Source organism: Furipterus horrens, unplaced genomic scaffold (genome assembly GCF_987537825.1).
Source record: "Furipterus horrens unplaced genomic scaffold, mFurHor1.1.pri manual_scaffold_1, whole genome shotgun sequence".
NCBI classification, from domain to species: domain Eukaryota; kingdom Metazoa; phylum Chordata; class Mammalia; order Chiroptera; family Furipteridae; genus Furipterus; species Furipterus horrens.
Window position 1 is genome coordinate 107,007,517 of NW_028327171.1, and position 17,936 is coordinate 107,025,452.

The 17,936-nt window shown below is 48.8% G+C and overlaps 1 protein-coding gene across 1 annotated transcript in view; it reads left to right on the forward strand.

The window, feature by feature from the left end:
- Positions 1-17,346, forward strand: part of PDIA5 (protein disulfide isomerase family A member 5) — a 97,173-nt gene extending 79,827 nt beyond the window's left edge. Inside the window, exons 14-17 of the mRNA XM_090277507.1 lie at positions 1,182-1,312; positions 5,254-5,324; positions 16,585-16,719; positions 17,120-17,346. Of these exons, the coding sequence (XP_090133633.1) occupies positions 1,182-1,312; positions 5,254-5,324; positions 16,585-16,719; positions 17,120-17,200 (418 nt within the window). The 3' untranslated portion in view covers positions 17,201-17,346. The remainder of the gene's footprint in view (positions 1-1,181; positions 1,313-5,253; positions 5,325-16,584; positions 16,720-17,119) is intronic.
- The last annotated feature ends 590 nt before the right edge of the window (positions 17,347-17,936 follow it).

Genomic DNA, 17,936 nt, shown 5'->3' on the forward strand with positions numbered 1-17,936 from the left:
TTTTCTCCCAGTTCTGGAGACCAGAAGTTCAAGACCAGATGTCTCCAGGGCTCGTTTCTTCTGAGGCCTCTCTCCTTGGCCGTCCTCTCCCTGTGTCTCCCTCTGTGTCTGTGTCCTCATCTGCTTTCCTGATACCAGTAGGATCGGATTAGGGACCGACCCCCATGACCTCATTTTAACTTGATTACCTCTCTACAGACCCGATCTCCAAAGATAGTCACGTTCTGAGGTAGTAGGGGTTAGGACTTCAGCATAGGAATTTGGGGGAGTGGACACAGTTCATCACACAACAGCCTGCAAGTCCAGAGAACCTGAGAACCCTTGCAGCTATTGGCCCAAGGCTTTCGGAACACGAAGTTCTTAGCATTTCCCGTCATGTGAGGAGGGGGTCAAATGAGCCATCACACACAGATGCCTTCAGAGAAGGGAGAGAGAGGTGTGGTTGTAGAAAAGGGGGTGAGGGCAACAAAGGCTCTTGAAAGACACTAGAGAGCTATCTTTTGTGAGGCAGAGTGGAGGGAACAGTGCACTGAAAGAGGATGAAAAATTAGAGACACTTATTGCATGCCTGCCATCTATTAGAGCATACGGGCTCTCAGCGACTATTAGTTGCTTCACTGACTAGGTGCTGTGTACATACACTCTGCTCTTTATGATGATCCCAGGAAGTTGGTATTGTACTCATTTAACAGAGAAAAAAAAAGGCAGCAGCTCAGAGGAATTCAGTAACTTACCTAAGGTCACACAGCTGGAAAGTAATGGGATTTGAACCCAGGACCCCCTGCACTCCTTGGGCCATGCTCTCCCCACCAGAACAAAGGCTCAGGAACAGAAGATAATGGAGGGCCACTGAGGGTCCCGGAAGAAACAAGGGGGCCGGAGAAAAACCCTGTGGAGGAGCTTCTACACCCCTAACAAGGAGAGGACAGCTCACACCTGGGAGTCTGCCCTGCCCTAAAATGGCTTCCTATTAGGCTCTCCAGAGGGAATCAGATATTTTGCTGATGGTACAGATTTTTTCATGTGTAAACGGAGGTTTTAAATTAAATTTTAGGAAGGATGCAAAGTGATTTATCTCTTGATCCCCTGCATGGTGGAGATGGAGGTGGGGATGGAAGCACTTCCCTGTACATGGGCCTCTCCTTATGACTGTGTCCCCTCCTTCCCCGGGCTTCCTGCAGTCCCGAGGCACCCCCACCCCCAGAACCCACCTGGGAAGAGCAGCAGACGAGCGTATTGCATCTGATGGGGGACCACTTCCGGGAGACCCTGAAAAAGAAGAAGCACACCTTGGTCATGTTCTATGCCCCTTGTAAGTAGCTGGGATGCTCACTGAGGGGTGAGGTAGAGGGGTGGGCCAGACTGAACCAACTTGCCCCCTGGGACCAGGGCATCTGCAGGTGGCTTTCAGCTCATCTCGGCTGTAAACAAGACTCCCTGGTTTCATTCCAGGCTGAGGTCCTTCCAAATCCAGGGCCTGCTTCTGTCAGCTCTGTGGGGTTCTCTCTGTCTTTCTGGGGAGCCTTTCTCACATCAGTCCTGAAGCCCCCTGCTTCTAATTGTGGCAGGGACCTGCTGTAGAATTATTCAGTCTCCTCATGTTCTTGGAATCTTCCAGGCTGTCTGCCTCCCACCCAGCCACTTCCACGCCTTGGCTCCCTCCATCCCAGCTTCACCTTCAAACTTTGGAACTTAGCAGCTTGGACTTGGCCTTCCCACGTGGCTCTGAAGCCACTGGTTTTGAAGCTGCAATAAAGCACAGTCACATTCCTTGTAATCAAAGCTTAAGTTGAGGAAGTGGCACACCTGCTAATGCTGGTGTTTGTGACCTCAGGTTTTGTGTATTCCCATTTTGAAGTTAATTGATACTTAAAAGGAAAGGCTCTTGAATTTCCCACTCTTTGGTTGCCCTTCTCTCTCCCCCGCAGGTTACAGCTCAGTTTAATGGAGTGCGGATAATAAAGCTGTGCTCTGTGAAGAAGCCAGGCAGCTCATGCCCCTCATAAACCTGCTGGGTTGTTGGCTCCCCTCCTACCCCCACTTTTCAAGTGTCAGTAATCTATAACGTCTCTCAGCTCCTGCCGCCTGGAAGGGGTTGCCTCCTGGCCTTGCCATCCCCAGCACCCCGCCCTCGGGCAGCTAACCCATTCCCCTGAGTGGGACTTTTGGTTCCTTATAGAGCTTCTCACATCTTCCTTCTGGGCAGAGCGGGGGGGGGGGGGGGGGGGGGGTTGGTGCAGGACTGAGATTCGATTAGGGATCTGCCCAAGGCCTCAAGCAAGTTAGTGATAGAGCTGTTCCTGCAGCATGGTGCTCCTTTTTTGTTTGTTTGTTGTCACAGATTCGATCAGAAGTTAGGGCTTTCTTGGCAACAAGTGACAACCTGGCTGTAGAAGTAGGAGTACTTGACCGGCTGCTGGGTGGATTTCAGAGAGCCCAGACTAAATACTTTCCCCTGGAAATGTCCTTCTGTCCCCCTGACCCTGGGGTGGGGACTCCTACGCTGCTGGGGTGCTAAGGACCTCCCCCAAAAGCTGTGAGCTGGGTGGTGTCCTGGACTCAGGACACAAGGGAAGAAGGCATGGTCCCTGCCAGGCCTCAGGGCCTGCAGTCTGCCCTGGCAAGAGGTAACTTTACACTAGGGTGAGTCACTGAGTGACTCAACTTCTGGCAAAGGGCTTGACCGCCTAGAATCTCCTGTCTCCCTACTGCACTTTCCTGTCTCTGAAACCTGCTCCAGACTCCAAAGACGGGTTCATCAGGGGGTTAAAGTTACTGGGGGGTGGGGAACTATCCAAAGATGAACAAATTTTAAAATTTTTTAAATAATAGAAATAATATGTACTTACTTATAATAGGTGTAGTATATAATATATACTTAAATATATACAAAGACTAAATACTACAAAAAGGTCCAATATCTGATAAGGTAGATATAAAGTAAAAAGCAGAAGCTGACCTCTATATCCCTCCCCCCAGCTCAGCCCCCGCCTCCCACCTCCCTGATTTCCACATAGGTCTTCCTCCTGCTATTTTACTGTTCTCCCCAGTCCCAAGCGCCACTTTGCTCTGAGTAGTCTGGCCATGGTGGCTGTCCTTGTTAGGCCAGCTTGGCTGAGTCTCTAAAACTGGAAATTTCTGTCCTGTCCTCAGTCTTTGTTTTTCTCTCCTCACTCTGGGAGACTCCTTTGGTTTCCTGCTCTACAGAGGTGGTGCCTTTTTTGTGAAGAGTCCAAATGAAAAATCATGTCTCTCTGGCTGCCCTGACACCTCTTGGCAACTTCTTTATGCCTTTCTTAAACACCCTCCCCTCAGTTATCCATTCTTTGTGCTTTCTTTTAGATAAAGATAAAATTAGATGCAACAGGAGGTGATTCATTAATCTGAGACCTAATGCTTTAAATTGATGGGAACAGGAGTTTGTACAAGGCTGACAGTTACTTTGATACTTTCAGTAAGCAAGGGGTTAGGAAGGAAAAATTCGTATACCAGATTTGGGGGAAGAGGGTAGCTTATTTCTGACCAGCCTGATGCTATTAGTGGGCACCCATGCCACTCACAAGGGACATCTTGGTGACCTTGGACCTGCTTTGGTGAGCCTTGTCAGCCAGCACATACATTATACTCTTCGTAGTATGAAATTTTCTTGAATTTGAGCTCTTCTTCCCTCTGTTAGGTCACATCAGTGAAGTGTTCTTATATTTGCCACTGAAGCAATTTAAAAAAAAATCTATTAGTATCTACCATGAATTAGGCTGTGCTAGGCATATTTAGTTCTGATATAGCCTAAAGCCAGCCAAGCTTTCTTCTCTACTCCTGGGTTAGATGATCGAAATCCCTTTGAGCCCCCTCTGCATCGCCCTCCACCTGTGCTGGGGCCAGCAGCCAGGCCGTACGTTCCCATCTCCACTGCTGACTTCCCTGACTTCAGATGGAAGTCGTAGCTTGGTCTTAATTTGGCTTCACAAAACACTTTGAAATGCCAGTCATTATTATCTTATTTTTAAAAGAGAGAAAGCAGATGAGCAAAGCCATTCTGTCACGCCTTGGCTTCCCCAGGCCAAGGAAAGGCTGGAGGGCCGTTCTGGCTGTTTGTCAGGGAGCTGGCTGGAGCCAGGTCTCCCCACAGGGTGTCTGGCCTCTCCCACCTGAATTTTGATGGGAATTAATTACCACAGTCAGGGAAATCCTCTCCTGAAAGCAGTTCTGTTCTCTTGGCAGTTGTGTTCAATGTCTAGGGAACAGTTGAGAGGAGAGGTGGGCTTGGGTTTTGATCTGCCAGTGCTGAAGGAGGGGCTGAGAAAGCGGGCCTGGGCCAGAGCAGCCCGCAGCTTCCCAGGCTCTGTCCTTAGTGGATGTTGCCCTGTGCTCGCTGGGATAGGTGCCAGCCTGTGTCTGAGATGGTGCCACCAGAGCCTGAGGGGTCAGGGGCACATAGAACAGAAGAGACAGAATGACATACACACCACAGTCCCTTCCAGGGCCTTTGGAGCCGCAGGTCCTCGTCTACTCAGAAGGGCCTCTTTCTGGTTCGGGAACCTAGGCCCCAAGAAGCATCAAGGACTCCTAGCAGCTTGTCCTCTTCTTAGCCTGACCTTGGCTTTCCCATGCCCTGATCCAAGGTTCAGGTTGATTGTAGAGGGAAGAGTAGAAGGACAGCATGAAGACTGGGGCACTGGTTTGGCGACTCGGTCTGGGATGAGGGTAGTGGTTGCTGAGAATGTAGAAGTCAGCCTGAAGCGTGAGTGGCAGGGGCTCAAGCAGTGTAGTGGCTCCTGCCCCTCACCCTGCCTTTCCCAGTCCTGCTTTCTCAGTCATGAAATGGAGAGGTTTGCTGTTGTCCCTGGGGCAAGAGAACGGGGCCTTGTAACAGGCTCAGAGAATCCTGAGTCCGCAGCCACCTCTCCCGAGCCCAAAGCTCCATCTTCACCAGCTTTTCCAGCCGTGAGGGAGCCCTCTGTGGAAGGAAACTGTTGACCGACGGTAGACTGCGTTGAAGGAGGGAGGGACCAGCAGGAGGGGCCTGCTGCTTACACCTGCAAAGCCCTCATGCCAACAGCAGACACACAGGACAGTGGTATGAGGAGCAGGGTTGACACGTGGGCCCTGACATTGAGGAGTGCAGGTGATGGGACCCAGATAAATACCACCCCCTACCCCAGTCTGTTGGGTGGAGAGGAGCTCCTAGAAAGGCCTCTGCAGTTTGCAGGAGAGGCTCCCAGCGCTGCAGCATCCTCTCTCCCTCTCGTGCAGGGTGCCCACACTGCAAGAAGGTCATTCCACACTTCACTGCCACCGCGGACACCTTCAAAGATGACCGAAAGGTAAGGATACCCCTCTTAAAATCGCTTGTCCTGCTGTAACAGAACCCACGGGCTGCTCCGATTGAAACAGAACCCACGGGCTGTTCCGTTATTAGGGGCCCAATTGCCCGCCGCCAGAAGCATAACTCTCAATACCAGAGTTTGGTGAAAAGAAAAAGAATTGTTTACTTAATAGTTATATAGATTTAGATTATTTGTGGATTTTTGCCGTTAAGTCTTATTTTCCTTAAAACACCCACAAACACATAGTTCTGCCTCCCCCTACCAAACCAGGCTAGTTTTAGAAAAGTAAGAGATACAGTTTTCCTGCTTCCCAGACAGTTTTGCTTTACCGGCAGCTCCCAATCACTCGATCCTGATTGGGGAGGTTTGCCTGTGTTGTGGTGCCCTCCAGCTCTTAATGCAGAACCGCATGGAGTTCCCAGCTCCTTGTAAACTCTATGGAGTTCTCCCTTTCCTTTCCAAGCCGCATGGTGTTCTCCTAGTCACAATGTCTGCCACTTATTTTTAAATCCCTGACTGCATGGTAACCAGTCCTGACTGACCATTCACAGAACCCTACGCAGGCTCCGTGTGCTCTTTCTGTACCATTCCATGGTCCAAAAACCCCTCCCATCTTCCTGGGGCTTTGGAAGAACCAAAGCCATTTGCGTAACAAAGACAGGAGCCACTTTCCACAGACATGTGAAGGCATCTTAAAAGCTATTTCCTTTCCCCATCCCCCAACCTGCAGGCTCTGGGGATTTTGGAGACCCCCATTCTGTAACACTGCCTCCAACTCTACCCTGTCACTAATTCCCACACCTTCCTCCTCTCCATTCATTCCCCTTCCCAAGTAGGGTCTGCTGAGACCAGGGGATTCCTGAAAACCAGGACTTTCTTTTTTTCACAAGGCAGGATAGAGCAGGCTGAATTTATGCTGCAAAATCAACCAAAAGGGAGACACTGAGGCATTGCAGTCCTTCCTTGGAGGAGGAGGGTGGTAGAGGGGTCATCCGTTTATATTTTTTAGAGCATGAACCATTTTACAGTAGGATTTGTAGTCATGCATTACTTATATAATAAAAAATACAAATTGAAAAAATCCAGCAGAGGGCGACTACAGGCAGCCAGGGTGGAGGAGAGCAGGCTTTCTGTGGGGCTTCATCAGTGACAGGCTGTTAGCGGCCGGCTGAGGGAACACAAAATCAACAAGCTAGACCTGCAGACTGGATTAGAGTTGGGGGTGTGGGGGCCCCCAGGCACATCCCCCAGGCAGCTCCAGCGGCCAGGGCAGTGCAAACAGCCTCCTCCCGGGGAGGGCTTGTGGGACCAGGATAAGAGCCTGGAACTCAACTAGTGCACCTTTGCTGCTGCTAACCTGTGTGACTTGGGAGGAGTCACATCAAGTCTCCAGGGCAGGTGTTTTCTTCTCTGTCAAGTTGGAGGCTGGTCGAGATGAGCGCGAAGACCATTCCCAGACTGGGACACTGTCCTAGGAACCTGTTACCTGACGGACCCCGGAAATGCCCCCCCACACACACACCAAACCCAAAGTTATCTACCCCTCTGCCATGGTGCCTTATTTTCCTGGGGGGAATCCTCAGGTGAGGCCAGCGCTGGCTGGACACAGACGCCAGGATCACCTTGAGTCAGCCCTGTGGGAGTGGCAGTAATGGGACAGAGAGAGCTTACAGGGACAGCAAGTGAGAGGAAGCCAGGCTGGGGCATGGACACATGTGTGGAGAGTGGGGAGACACTGGGGACTGAGACCCAGGACTCTGCCCTAGACTCAGGGAGTCCTGTCATCACCCACAAGCCCTGGCTGTGCCCTCACCCCTGCAGGGGGTAGTATAAGGACCAGACCATATTCTCTCCTCTTGCCACTTGGCCTGCATTGAGAGGGACAATGCAAGAAGGGGCTTCCATCTTCAGTCTCACCACCCGCCCGCCTTCTGCCACTAGTGCATTCGTCAGGCTGGCGGCTGCTGCTGCTCTGGGAGCTCTAGGGACGTCCCGCGTGGCCCAGGCTGTCAGTCCCTGCAGGGCTCCCTCACACAGGCATTGGGTGGCATGGGGAAGCCTTGACTCTCTGGAGATCACTGTGCTCTGGACAACAGGAGAGGGGCAGAGGTGTGGCGTCTCCCTGCCCCTGGCTGCTTAGGTCTCCAGGGCTCCAGGGTCACATCAGTTACAACAAGGCCAGGCTGGCTGTGCCCACAGCAGGCAGCCAAGGGTCAGCCCTCCTCCTTTCCTCTCTACTTATGCACAGAAACCCCATTTTCATGCTGACCCCCTCCTTCTCTGAGACATTGATACACCTTTGCTTAATTGTCTTTTACTTGGGCCAGTAATGTTGCTGGCCCTTTCCTGGGGTTGTTCCCCTCTGTCTCTCCTTCCACCTTCCTTGATTCCAAGCCAGGAATAACCCTCATTTTCAGAAGCACACTTAACCTCTGTCCCAGGCAGCTGGCAGCCTGGGGATCCTGGGGTGGCTCTCAGGAACCTCAGGGAGCTTTCTGTCTCTGCCCTGGGGGACTAACTTTACTGGTGCCACATTGCTGGGCACCATCCTAGACTGTCAAGTCAGACTCTGTGGCATGGTTCCAGGAATTGGTGTTTGTGAGAGCTGGCTCTTGTGCTGGCCACAGGCTGGTGTTTGGCACCGCTAGCCTGTCCAGCTCTCTCCTTCCACTCGTGACTCCAGAGAGGAGCCATGGGACACCCAGTGGCTTATTGCAACCAGAACTGGGTCTCCTGACATCCCACCTCTTAGCTGGAATTATATTTTTTTCCATTCAGAAACCAGTCCCTGTTCCTTCCCCAATCAATATGCAATTGGTTGCTCACTTCATTTTCATAGCCAAAGTCAATATTAGCTCCTGCAGAGATTTATTTTACTGAATCAATAGAGCCATGTGAGGCAGTTCACATTTTAGATGGGAAGCCTCCACTCCCTCCCAGGACCTTACCAGGGGACTTAGCAGGTGAACGCTGAGTGGAGAAAGGGTTGCGCACTGTTAGTGTCGGGTGAACGACGTTAGGGAAGGGGCCATGGAGGACAAGGACGCCAGGTGGGAGGTTGGTGGACAGAGGCAGGAGTCAGGGGACCACTGGGCTGCAAGGTGAGGCTCGTCTCACTGCACATCCAGGTGTGCCCAGCCTGGTGGTGAGCGTTGCCTGCAGTGCAGCCCTTGTCCAGGTATGAAGGTCATCCCAGGAGGGTTCCCTGAGGCTACTGTAACTCTGGCCATGTTGTACGTAGTCCCAACATGTTTACAAAGCTGTCTGCCCATCAGGTGGGCCAGCTCCCTGAGGACAGGGACGTCATATGTCCTTGAATTCCCTGAAGTCTGTGCTCCTGAGACCTCTGTAAATGTTGGTTGAATGAAGGAACAATAACATATTTGTTATTTCTTCTTGAGAGTCCCTAGATGCATAAAAGCATTGTCCTGTTGTCCTCACGATAGCTTATTCAACTAGCTATTACCACTTTCCCAATCAACAATTGAATCTTAGAGAGGTTAAATGACTAGCCCAGAGTTACCCAGCTGGAAAGGGGCAGTGTTAAAAGGGAATAAACAGGCATTGTCAGATTTCTCCCAGAAGCCAGTGGGGGCTGGGGACATGACTGCAGGGGCTTTATCTGGGAGGGGACAGAGGAGAGGGCCTTGCTTCTAGCTCTCTGCAGCCAGGAGTTACAGGTGCCAGTGGCAAGTGCTGGGTTAAGGGAACTTGGCAGGGCATTGACAGCAGCTACCATGGAACAAATCCAGAAGTCAAATGCGTACATTTGGTGCTGCTAGTGAGTTCAGTACAAATCTTGAGTGGGCATGAAGGGGGCAAATTGGGAGAGACAAGAAAGGTTTATTTGCTGCCTTCTTTCCTTTTTTTGTGTGTGTGTGTCTGTTTTACTTTTATTTATTTTTTTAATATATCTTATTGATTATGCTATTAGAGTTGTCCTAGTATTTCCTCCTTTGCCTGGTACGCCCCTTCCTTCCTGCAACCGCCCCCCCCCCCCCACCTTAGTTTATGTCCATGGGTTGTGCATAACTTCTTTGGCTTCTCCCTTTCCTATAGTATTCTTAATTTCCCCATCTTTTTTTTACCAACCTATTATGCTTCTTAATCCATGCACCTTTTCCCCATTCTCCCCCTTCCCCCTCCCAACTGATAACCCTCTATATGATCTCCATACCTATGATTCTGTTCCTGTTCTGGTTGTTTGCTTATTTTGTTTTTGTTTCTGTTTCTGTTGTTTAGGTTCGGTTGTTGATAGTTTTGAGTTTGTCATTTCACTGTTCATAGTTTTGGTCTTCTTCTTTTTCTTAAGTAAGTCCCTTTAACATTTCATGTTATAATGGCTTGGTGATGATGAACTCCTTTAGCTTTACCTTGTCTGGGAAGCACTTTATCTGCCCTTCCATTCTGAATGATAGCTTTACTGGATAAAATAGTCTTGGTTGTAGGTCCTTGTTTTTCATCACTTTGAATATTTCTTGCCAGTCCCTTCTTGCCAGCAAAGTTTCTTTTGAGAAATCAGCTGTCTTATGGGAACTCCTTTGTAGGTAACTAACTTCTTTTCTCTTGCTGCTTTTAAGATTCTCTCTTTATCTTTAGTCTTTGACATATTAATTATGATGTGTCTTGGTGTGGTCCTCTTTGGGTCTGGCTTGTTTGGGGCGCTGTGCTTCCTCAACTTGTATGTCTATTTCCTTTACCAAATTAAGGAAGTTTTCTTTTATTATTTTTTCAAGTAGGTTTTCAGTTTCTTGCTCTTCCTCTTCTTCTGGCACCCCTGTGATTTGGATGTTGGTATTATGCGTAATGTTGTCCCAGAGGTTCCTAAGCCTCTCCTTGTTTTTTGAGTTCTTGTTTTTTCTTTCTGTTCTGATTGACTATTTATTTCTTCCTTTTGTTCCAAATTGTTGATTTGAATCCTGACTCCCTTCTCCTCACTGTTGGTTCCCTGTATGTTTTTCTTTATTTCATTTAGTGTAACCTTCATCTCTTTCTTTCTTTTGTGGCCATACTCAGTGAGTTCTCTGAGCATTGTGATTACTAGTGTTTTGAACTCTGTATCTCATAGGTTGGCTCTCTGTTCTGTTTAAGTCTTTTTGGGGGGTTTTGTTCTGTTCTTTCATCTGGGCCATATTTCTTTGCTTCCTCAGTGTGGCAGCCTCCCTGTGTTTTTTTTTTTTTTTTTGTATTAGGTAGAGCTGCTTTTAATCCCTGTCTTAGCATGGCCTATGTAGAAAAGGCATCTGTAAATTGTGTGGGGCAGAGCCTTAGGTAATCGCCAGGATGGGACAACCTGCTTCACTGCTTTGTGATTCTGTGTGTGGTGGGGAGCTCAGAGAGGGGACAGTGCTGCTGATTGGCTCAGCACTCGCCTCCCTGCCACTCACCTCACCCACCTCCTGCATGCAATTGGCACCGTTCCAGCTGCTGCCATGGGGTTTGCTTACATTCTAAGCACATGCAGGCCCTTTAAGTGGTGTAAATCTGGCAGTTTTTTTCCTCTGCCCCAAACCCCACTGATTTTTACAGCCAGAGGTAATAAGGGTTTATCTTCCCAGTGCTTGAACCCTGGACTGTGTGATCTAACCCAGTGCTGGGATCGCTTCCTCCCAATCCATCCTTCCTGATTTTTATCCACCAAATGTGAATGTGGGACTGTCTCATCCACCACCCCTGCCACCACCTCCTTTCCACGCCACATCACCTTTCCATCTCATCTCTGCAACTCCATCCTTCCTGCTCATGTGGATGAATGTGGCTTCTTTAATTCCTTGATTGTTGGACTTCCATACAGCTCTATTTCAGATGGTTCTGGGTGCTTTGTTTTTGAGATTTGGTTGTAATTCTTTGTATGGTTGTGTGAGGAGGTGAAGTGTGTCTGCCTACACTTCCATCTTGACTAGAAGTCTGCTGCCTTCTTTCCAAAGAGTCCATGCCACTTTCTTTAGAGAGGGCTGCACTTATCTCTTCTCTTGTGGAAACTGAGTATGGCGAAGTCTTTGCAGCTAGAAGTAACCCTCTTTGTGTGTGGCTGGCAGCTAGTTTGGGTGATTTGGAATAAGTGCACATTTTTAAGTTAGTAGATTTATAAAATCATACACTACATTTCCCACAGCTCCAGGGCATGTATACAAATTAAATTTATAATTTAAAGCAGGTGCAGGGAGAGCAGTAGTCCAGAGCAACGCTCACCAAACACTTTCACAGTATAGCAGGGGATCATTGTATCCTTGGCCTGGGGGCTCGCAGATGGCTGCCCAGTGTGCGAGGTCTCCCCTGGGCTGAGCCCCTTCATGCCTGTCCAGAGGACGGCCAGAGGAGCATTTGCTTTAGGTTTCTAAATAATTCAAAAGGTGCTCTAGAGGGTTGAGCTGGGGTTCTCCGAAGCCTGCAGGGGCCGGCCTGTGGGTCTGGTGGATCAGGGTTCATTTGGATGCCTAGGAATGGCATTTGAACCTGCCCAAAGGAGACAGCCGCTCCTCTGCCCCAGTCAGGTGTTGCCTGTGGGAACATGGGGCAAGTGCCATCAAACCTTGCTTTTAAAAAGAAGCTGTTGAGTCAAACTTTTATATGGAAATCTTCTGGCTCTTTCTCTAGGTTGGTAGCTAATTCAGATTTTTTTTAAAAATTCTGTGTGCCAGAGGGGAAGGAAGAGAAGGGGGGAAAGAAGGAGTAGGGTCTAGTCAAGGAATATGTATGAATGACCCATGGACATGGACACCAGAGTGGGATAGACTGTGGGAGCGGGTGTAGGGGGTGGGCAGGGGACAGCAATGGGGGAAAAGTTGGGACAACTGTAACAGAACAATAAAAAAATAAAATAAATAAATATAAATAGAACAGGATTGAGAGCCAGATACAGATTGTGTGCAGTGAGTTTGCAAACTCTGCTTCATACACCAGTACTATAGAGCAGGGGTCCCCAACCCCCCAGGCCGCAGACCTGCACTGGTCTGTGGCCTGTTAGGAGCCGGCCGCACAGCAGGAGGTGAGTAGGGGGCAGGCAAGTGAACAAAGCTTTGATCCCATTACCGCCTGAGCTCTGCCTCCTGTCTCCCGCCGGCCCCCTCTCCACTGTGACACAAAGGTTGGGGACCACTGCTATAGAGAACATTGTAGCTGAAGAGGTAGAAGGAAAGCGTGAGGGTGGGTGATGGAGGGCAGGTATTAAACACCGGTGCCCAGCGTGTAGGCCAGACCTCGCTTTTCACTCTTACCATCAGTCCTGCTGCTCACGGAATAGTAGCCCTGCTCACCTGGGCACACAGTCAGTGACTAGTAACAGTGACTGTTGGGGGCCTGCAGGGCTTTCCTACCATGAAAGAGGGTCTTTGTTCAAAAGTAAATAACCAGCAGCCAGAGAACTGTGAATCATGGTTATTCAACAATTCAAGCTATGGGAAGAGTTCAGTCTGAACTCCTTAATGGGCTCACCTCTCAGAGACTCCATGGTCATTCCTCTCTCAGGTCCTGGCATGGGCTGATCTTCTCTTCAGGTGCTCATCACTCAGCGTTCAGATCAAATGTTATCTCCTCAGAAGGCCTCTTTGGCCATCCTGGCAAAAGCAGCCCTTCTGGCTCTAGTCTTGTCAAATCACCCTCTTAATTTCTTCAGAGTAGTCATTGAGCTCTAAAATAATCTCACTCAGACTTCCGGCCAAGATGGAGGTATAGATAGACATGCTACGTCTCCCTCCACAGCTAAGAAGGAATACAACTACTTCAAAACTAGAAACAGCCAGAAGTTCCAGAAAATCAAACTACATGGAAGTCCAGCAACCAAAGATATAAAGAAGAAATACTCATCCAGACAGGTAGGAAGGGCGGAGCCGGGGCAGAGAGGACACGGTGTGGTGGTGGCAGCAGTGGCAACAGCAGCAGGCCAGCAGAAAGTGCAGTCACACGTTTTAAAAAGTCAGGAGGGACACCTGAGGAGCATTCCCAGCTCCTCACCGGACCTTGCAGCCCACGGTCCCAGCACCGGGGGAAAATCAAGCCTCATTGCTTCTGACAGTGCAGACCAGTTGGGGTTAGGGGAGGTATACGCAGAAACTGCCAATCTCAGCTGACTCTGTTTGTTTAAAGGGCCTCCATGGTTCTAGAACATCCGCAGACCCACTCACTATGGGAATGACGGCCAGGGCAGCAGCTAGAGGGGCGCCAGTCTGGTGCGGAAGTGGGGGAGGTGCCTGGAAAAGGGACGAGTGCTGGGCAGGTGGCATTGTTCCCTCGGACCCCTCCCCCACATACAGCGCCACAACGTGGTGAAACAGGTTGCCCTGTACTGAGGAATCCCTAAGGCTCCGCCCCTTACAACGTAACAGGAGTAACAGCTCTACCTGGGACGCGGAGGCAAACAAACACAGGAGCCTGTCAGAATGAGGAGACAGAGAAGTATGGCCCAAAAGGGGGAACGGATCAAGGTTCCAGTGGGAGAACTAAGCGACAGGGAGTTAGCCAACCTCACAGATGAGGAGATAGACAACCTAACAGATGCAAAATTTCAAACACTGGTGATGAAGATGTTCACAGGCTTGACAGATATGCTTGAGTACAGCAAACGCATAAGAGAAGAAGTGAAGGCTATGCTAAGTGAAACAAAGGAAAATCCACACAAACACAATGGTGAAGGGAATGAAACCGGGGTTCAAATCAATGATTTGGAACATAGGGAAGAAAAAAACAGTCAACCAGCGCAGAATGAGGAAGCAAGAATTTTTAAAAATGAGAAAAAGTTCCCAAATTTTGCGAAGGAGACGGACAAACAGGTTCAAGAAGCACGGAGGGTCCCGGGTGAGCTGGACCCATAAGGGACCACACCAGGACGCATCATGACTGAGATGCCAAAGGTGAAAGATAAAGACAGAGTCCTGGGGGCAGCAAGAGAGAGGCGGAGAGTTGCCTACAGGGGGGTGCCTATAGGACTATCAACTGATTTCTCAGAGGACTTTTTGCAGGCAGGAAGGGACTGGCAAACAGTATTCAATGTGATGGAAAGCAACGTGCAACCAGGATTACTCTATCCAGCAAGGCTACCGTTTAGAATGGAAGGGCAGATGAAGTGCTTCCCAGACAAGGTGAAGCTAAAGGAGTTCATCATCACCAAGCCATTATTATATGAAATATCAAAGGGACTTACTTAAGAAAAAGAAGACCAAAACTATGAACACTAAAATGACAACAAACCTACAACTATCAACAAATGAATCTAAAAAATAAAAACAAAACCGAACTAAGCAAACCTGAATAGGTACAGAATCATAGGTATGGGGATCATTTGGAGGGTTATCAGCTGGGAGGGGGAAGGGGAAGAAATGGGAAGATGGTGCAGGGACTAAGAAGCATAATCGGTTGGTACAAAAGAGACAGGGGGGTGTTAAGAATAATATAGGAAAGGGTGAAGCCAAAGAACTTATATGCACGACTTATGGACATGAACTAAGGAGGCGGGGTTGCTGGAGGGAAGGTGGGTACTGGGCAGAGGGGAGCAAAGGGGAAAAAATTAGAACTACTGTAACAACATAATAAAATATACTTTAAAAATAAAATAAAATGATCTCACTTATTACATGTCTTTCAGCAGTAAGAATGGCAGTCACTCAATAACTGAACTTTGTCAAAGTCATGTAGTACCCCTAGCATCTAGCACATATAACAGGACTTTGATCAATGCTGGCCTCTCCTCAGAATCGGTCCTCCCCTCGTCTGTGATGCTTTTGTATCATGTGTTGCCATCGCTGGACCCCCTCCCTGCCTTCCTGACTTTGTGACCCTGAACAGGGAAAAGTTCTGTGTGCCTACATTATTCCCTCTTGTTTTGAAAGAACACTAAATAATAAGAAAACACTACCCAGCATGTATAATTTGTAAGATGATCAAGAAGAGGCCAACTGCCAATTTGGGAACCCCTTTCTGACCAGAAACTGTTTGCTTTGGTCATGCTGAACTCTTCTAGTTTCTGAAAAGGGCCTCCTGGCTGGAACTTTCTTTGCTCTTGTTTCAGGCTTGGCTCAGCTGGCAAATTGTGCAGAGTGCCTTTGCTATACTTTCCTGGGCTCTCGGCGTCTAGGACCACTTCCATCATACCTCCTATCATGCCTTCGAATTGTCTTTATCTGATGTCCTTTATCTGAACAAACAGTGAGCACCTACTGGAGACAGAGCTTGTGTATGGGGCCAGTGGGAGTGAATATAACAGCAGCTGGGTCCTGACCCAGTAGTTCAGTTGGTTAGAGCTTTGTCCCAATACACCAAGGTTGCATATTCAATCCCTGGTCAGGGCACATACAAGAATCAACCAATGAATACATAGATAAGTGGAACAACAAACAGATGTTTTGTGTACAGTCTCTCTCTAAAAGTCAGTAAGTTAAAACAAACAAACAAAAAATAAAAAACAGCAGACAATTACTGTCCACTCACCATGTGTCAGGGCTCTGTGGCTATGGGAACAGAGGCGCCAGAGCATAGGTAATTTTTCTTAGATCTTAATATGCAACCAAGCCAAGGTTTGCACTTGGGAAACCTGACTTCAAAGCTCTTGTTCTTAACCTTAGAACTACACTGCCTTCCAAGCCGAGGTTCAAGAAATATTAATTGATAAATCCATGACTTTCACAGTGCCTCAGGGAAAGTGTCACAAAACTTGTGGTGTTTACAACTGCTTTCGAGTCATAATTTCCTTTATGGTCATAATAGTTGTCCCTTGGTATCTTGGGGGATTGATTCCAGGACCCTCCGCAGACACCAAAATTTGAGAATGTTCAAATCCCTTATATAAAATGTGTCAGTATTTGCATATGACCTGTACCGGCATATAGGCGATTAGTAGGCTGTGCCTATACATCACTTCATTTCAGTGGATTCAGCATAGTGCTTGGCATGTGGCAAATTCAAGTTTCACTTTTTGGAACTTAGTAGGATTTTTCTTTTTCAAATATGTTAGATTTGCAGTTGGTAGACTCCATAGATGGGAAGCCTTCAGATACAGATGGGCTGCTGTACTCTTGATTTTAAAAGGGAGTCTCAGGGCACTCCAAGCTGAGTCCTCAAATCTTACCCATCTGCCTTGGAAATAGAAAACAGGCACCGTCAGGCTGAGGGAGCTCCAGGCTGGGGATGCTTTGGTTCCACTCTTCCCTGCTGTTGGGGAAAGGTCACAGGAAGCATAGGACGGGCCGAGTGTCATGTGCACAGTGTCCAGGCCTCAGGTCTCAGCCTGGAGGCCCCGTGCTGACCCTCCTTCCTTCCCCTGTAGATCTCCTGTGCTGCTGTTGACTGTGTCAAAGATCAGAACCAGGACCTGTGTCAACAGGAGGCCATCAAGGGTTACCCCACTTTCCACTACTACCACTATGGGAAGTTTGTAGAAAAATATGACAGTGATCGGACGGTGAGTTGGGGAGAGAAATCTGCCCTGAGCTCTTTCTGCTGATGGGCTGGGAAACAGCCACTGAGGGGTAGTCCAGGGGTGCCTCCAGAGGTCGCAGTCCCCAGGGGGCCAATCAGAGATGAGAAGGTGTGGGTCTGGGGCTGACTGGGAGAGGGTCTCAAGGGGTGGTCATGGAAGTCCTGCCCCCAGAGCTAGGGTGGGTTCCGGGGCATGGGAGAGTTTCCCTGCCCGCTTCTCAGGGCTTCTCTGTAGACCAGCAGAGCCTCCCGGCATCACTAGCTGCCCCCACTGGTTCTGTCAGTGCCTCTCCGTAGAGGGGTGAATACGTGAGGGAGAGAACACACATCCATATCAGGGGCTAAAATTCCTTTTTTTCCTCTTTCTCTCCCCTTCCCTACAGGAATTGGGATTTACCAATTTTATTCGAACTCTCCGGGAGGGGGACCACGAGAGACTAGGGAAGAAGAAAGAAGAGTTGTAATTTCTGCCTCAGAGAAAGCTTTTCCATTACACTGTGAATGATAACCTGTTTTATTGTTCTTTCTGAATTTCCACGTGTCTGAAGAGTTTTTTAGAGCCACTTATGGCCATTTTGTACAATTTTGAAATAAAATTAAGCCAATTGTTTGGTGGTGTGGGTTATTTCCATGGAGCCAGTGCTAACGAAGAATGGACACTTGTGTTCTCCCTCATTTCACACACTCTCCTGGGAGAAGAGCCACAGCCCAGGGTCATCCACACAGAAGCCGCTCATGAGGGCGGCATGGGGGCCAGCCCCTATCAGTCATTGAAGAGCAGAACAAGGAAATTGGAGCACGAAAGATCCTTTTGGAAAATGACTAGTGTTGAGAGGAAATACATCAAGGTGATCAGGAAAAATGGGATGCTGAAGCCAACGGTAACTAAGCATTAGCTTTTTCTGGGTCGTTGTGGTTTCATTCTTGGTGTATTTTCCTGCAACTCATTTACATATTTCTCTTTCTCTAGTGGTTTCTGTCTTCTCTTCCTCTTCAGTCCCTACATAGTCTCCCTTTGAATAAAAGTCTCCACTTCAGGGATGAGTGCAGTCATCAGGCCCGGGCTCCAAGGGGCATCAGGAATGGAGTGGGGGAGGGGGCTTTGAAGCTGTTTGCTCTGCACGCTGACTGGAAGGGGTGGTGTGGGGGACATGGTGGTGTAGCCTCAGTGTGCAGATGTTGGATCTGTTAACCAGCCCG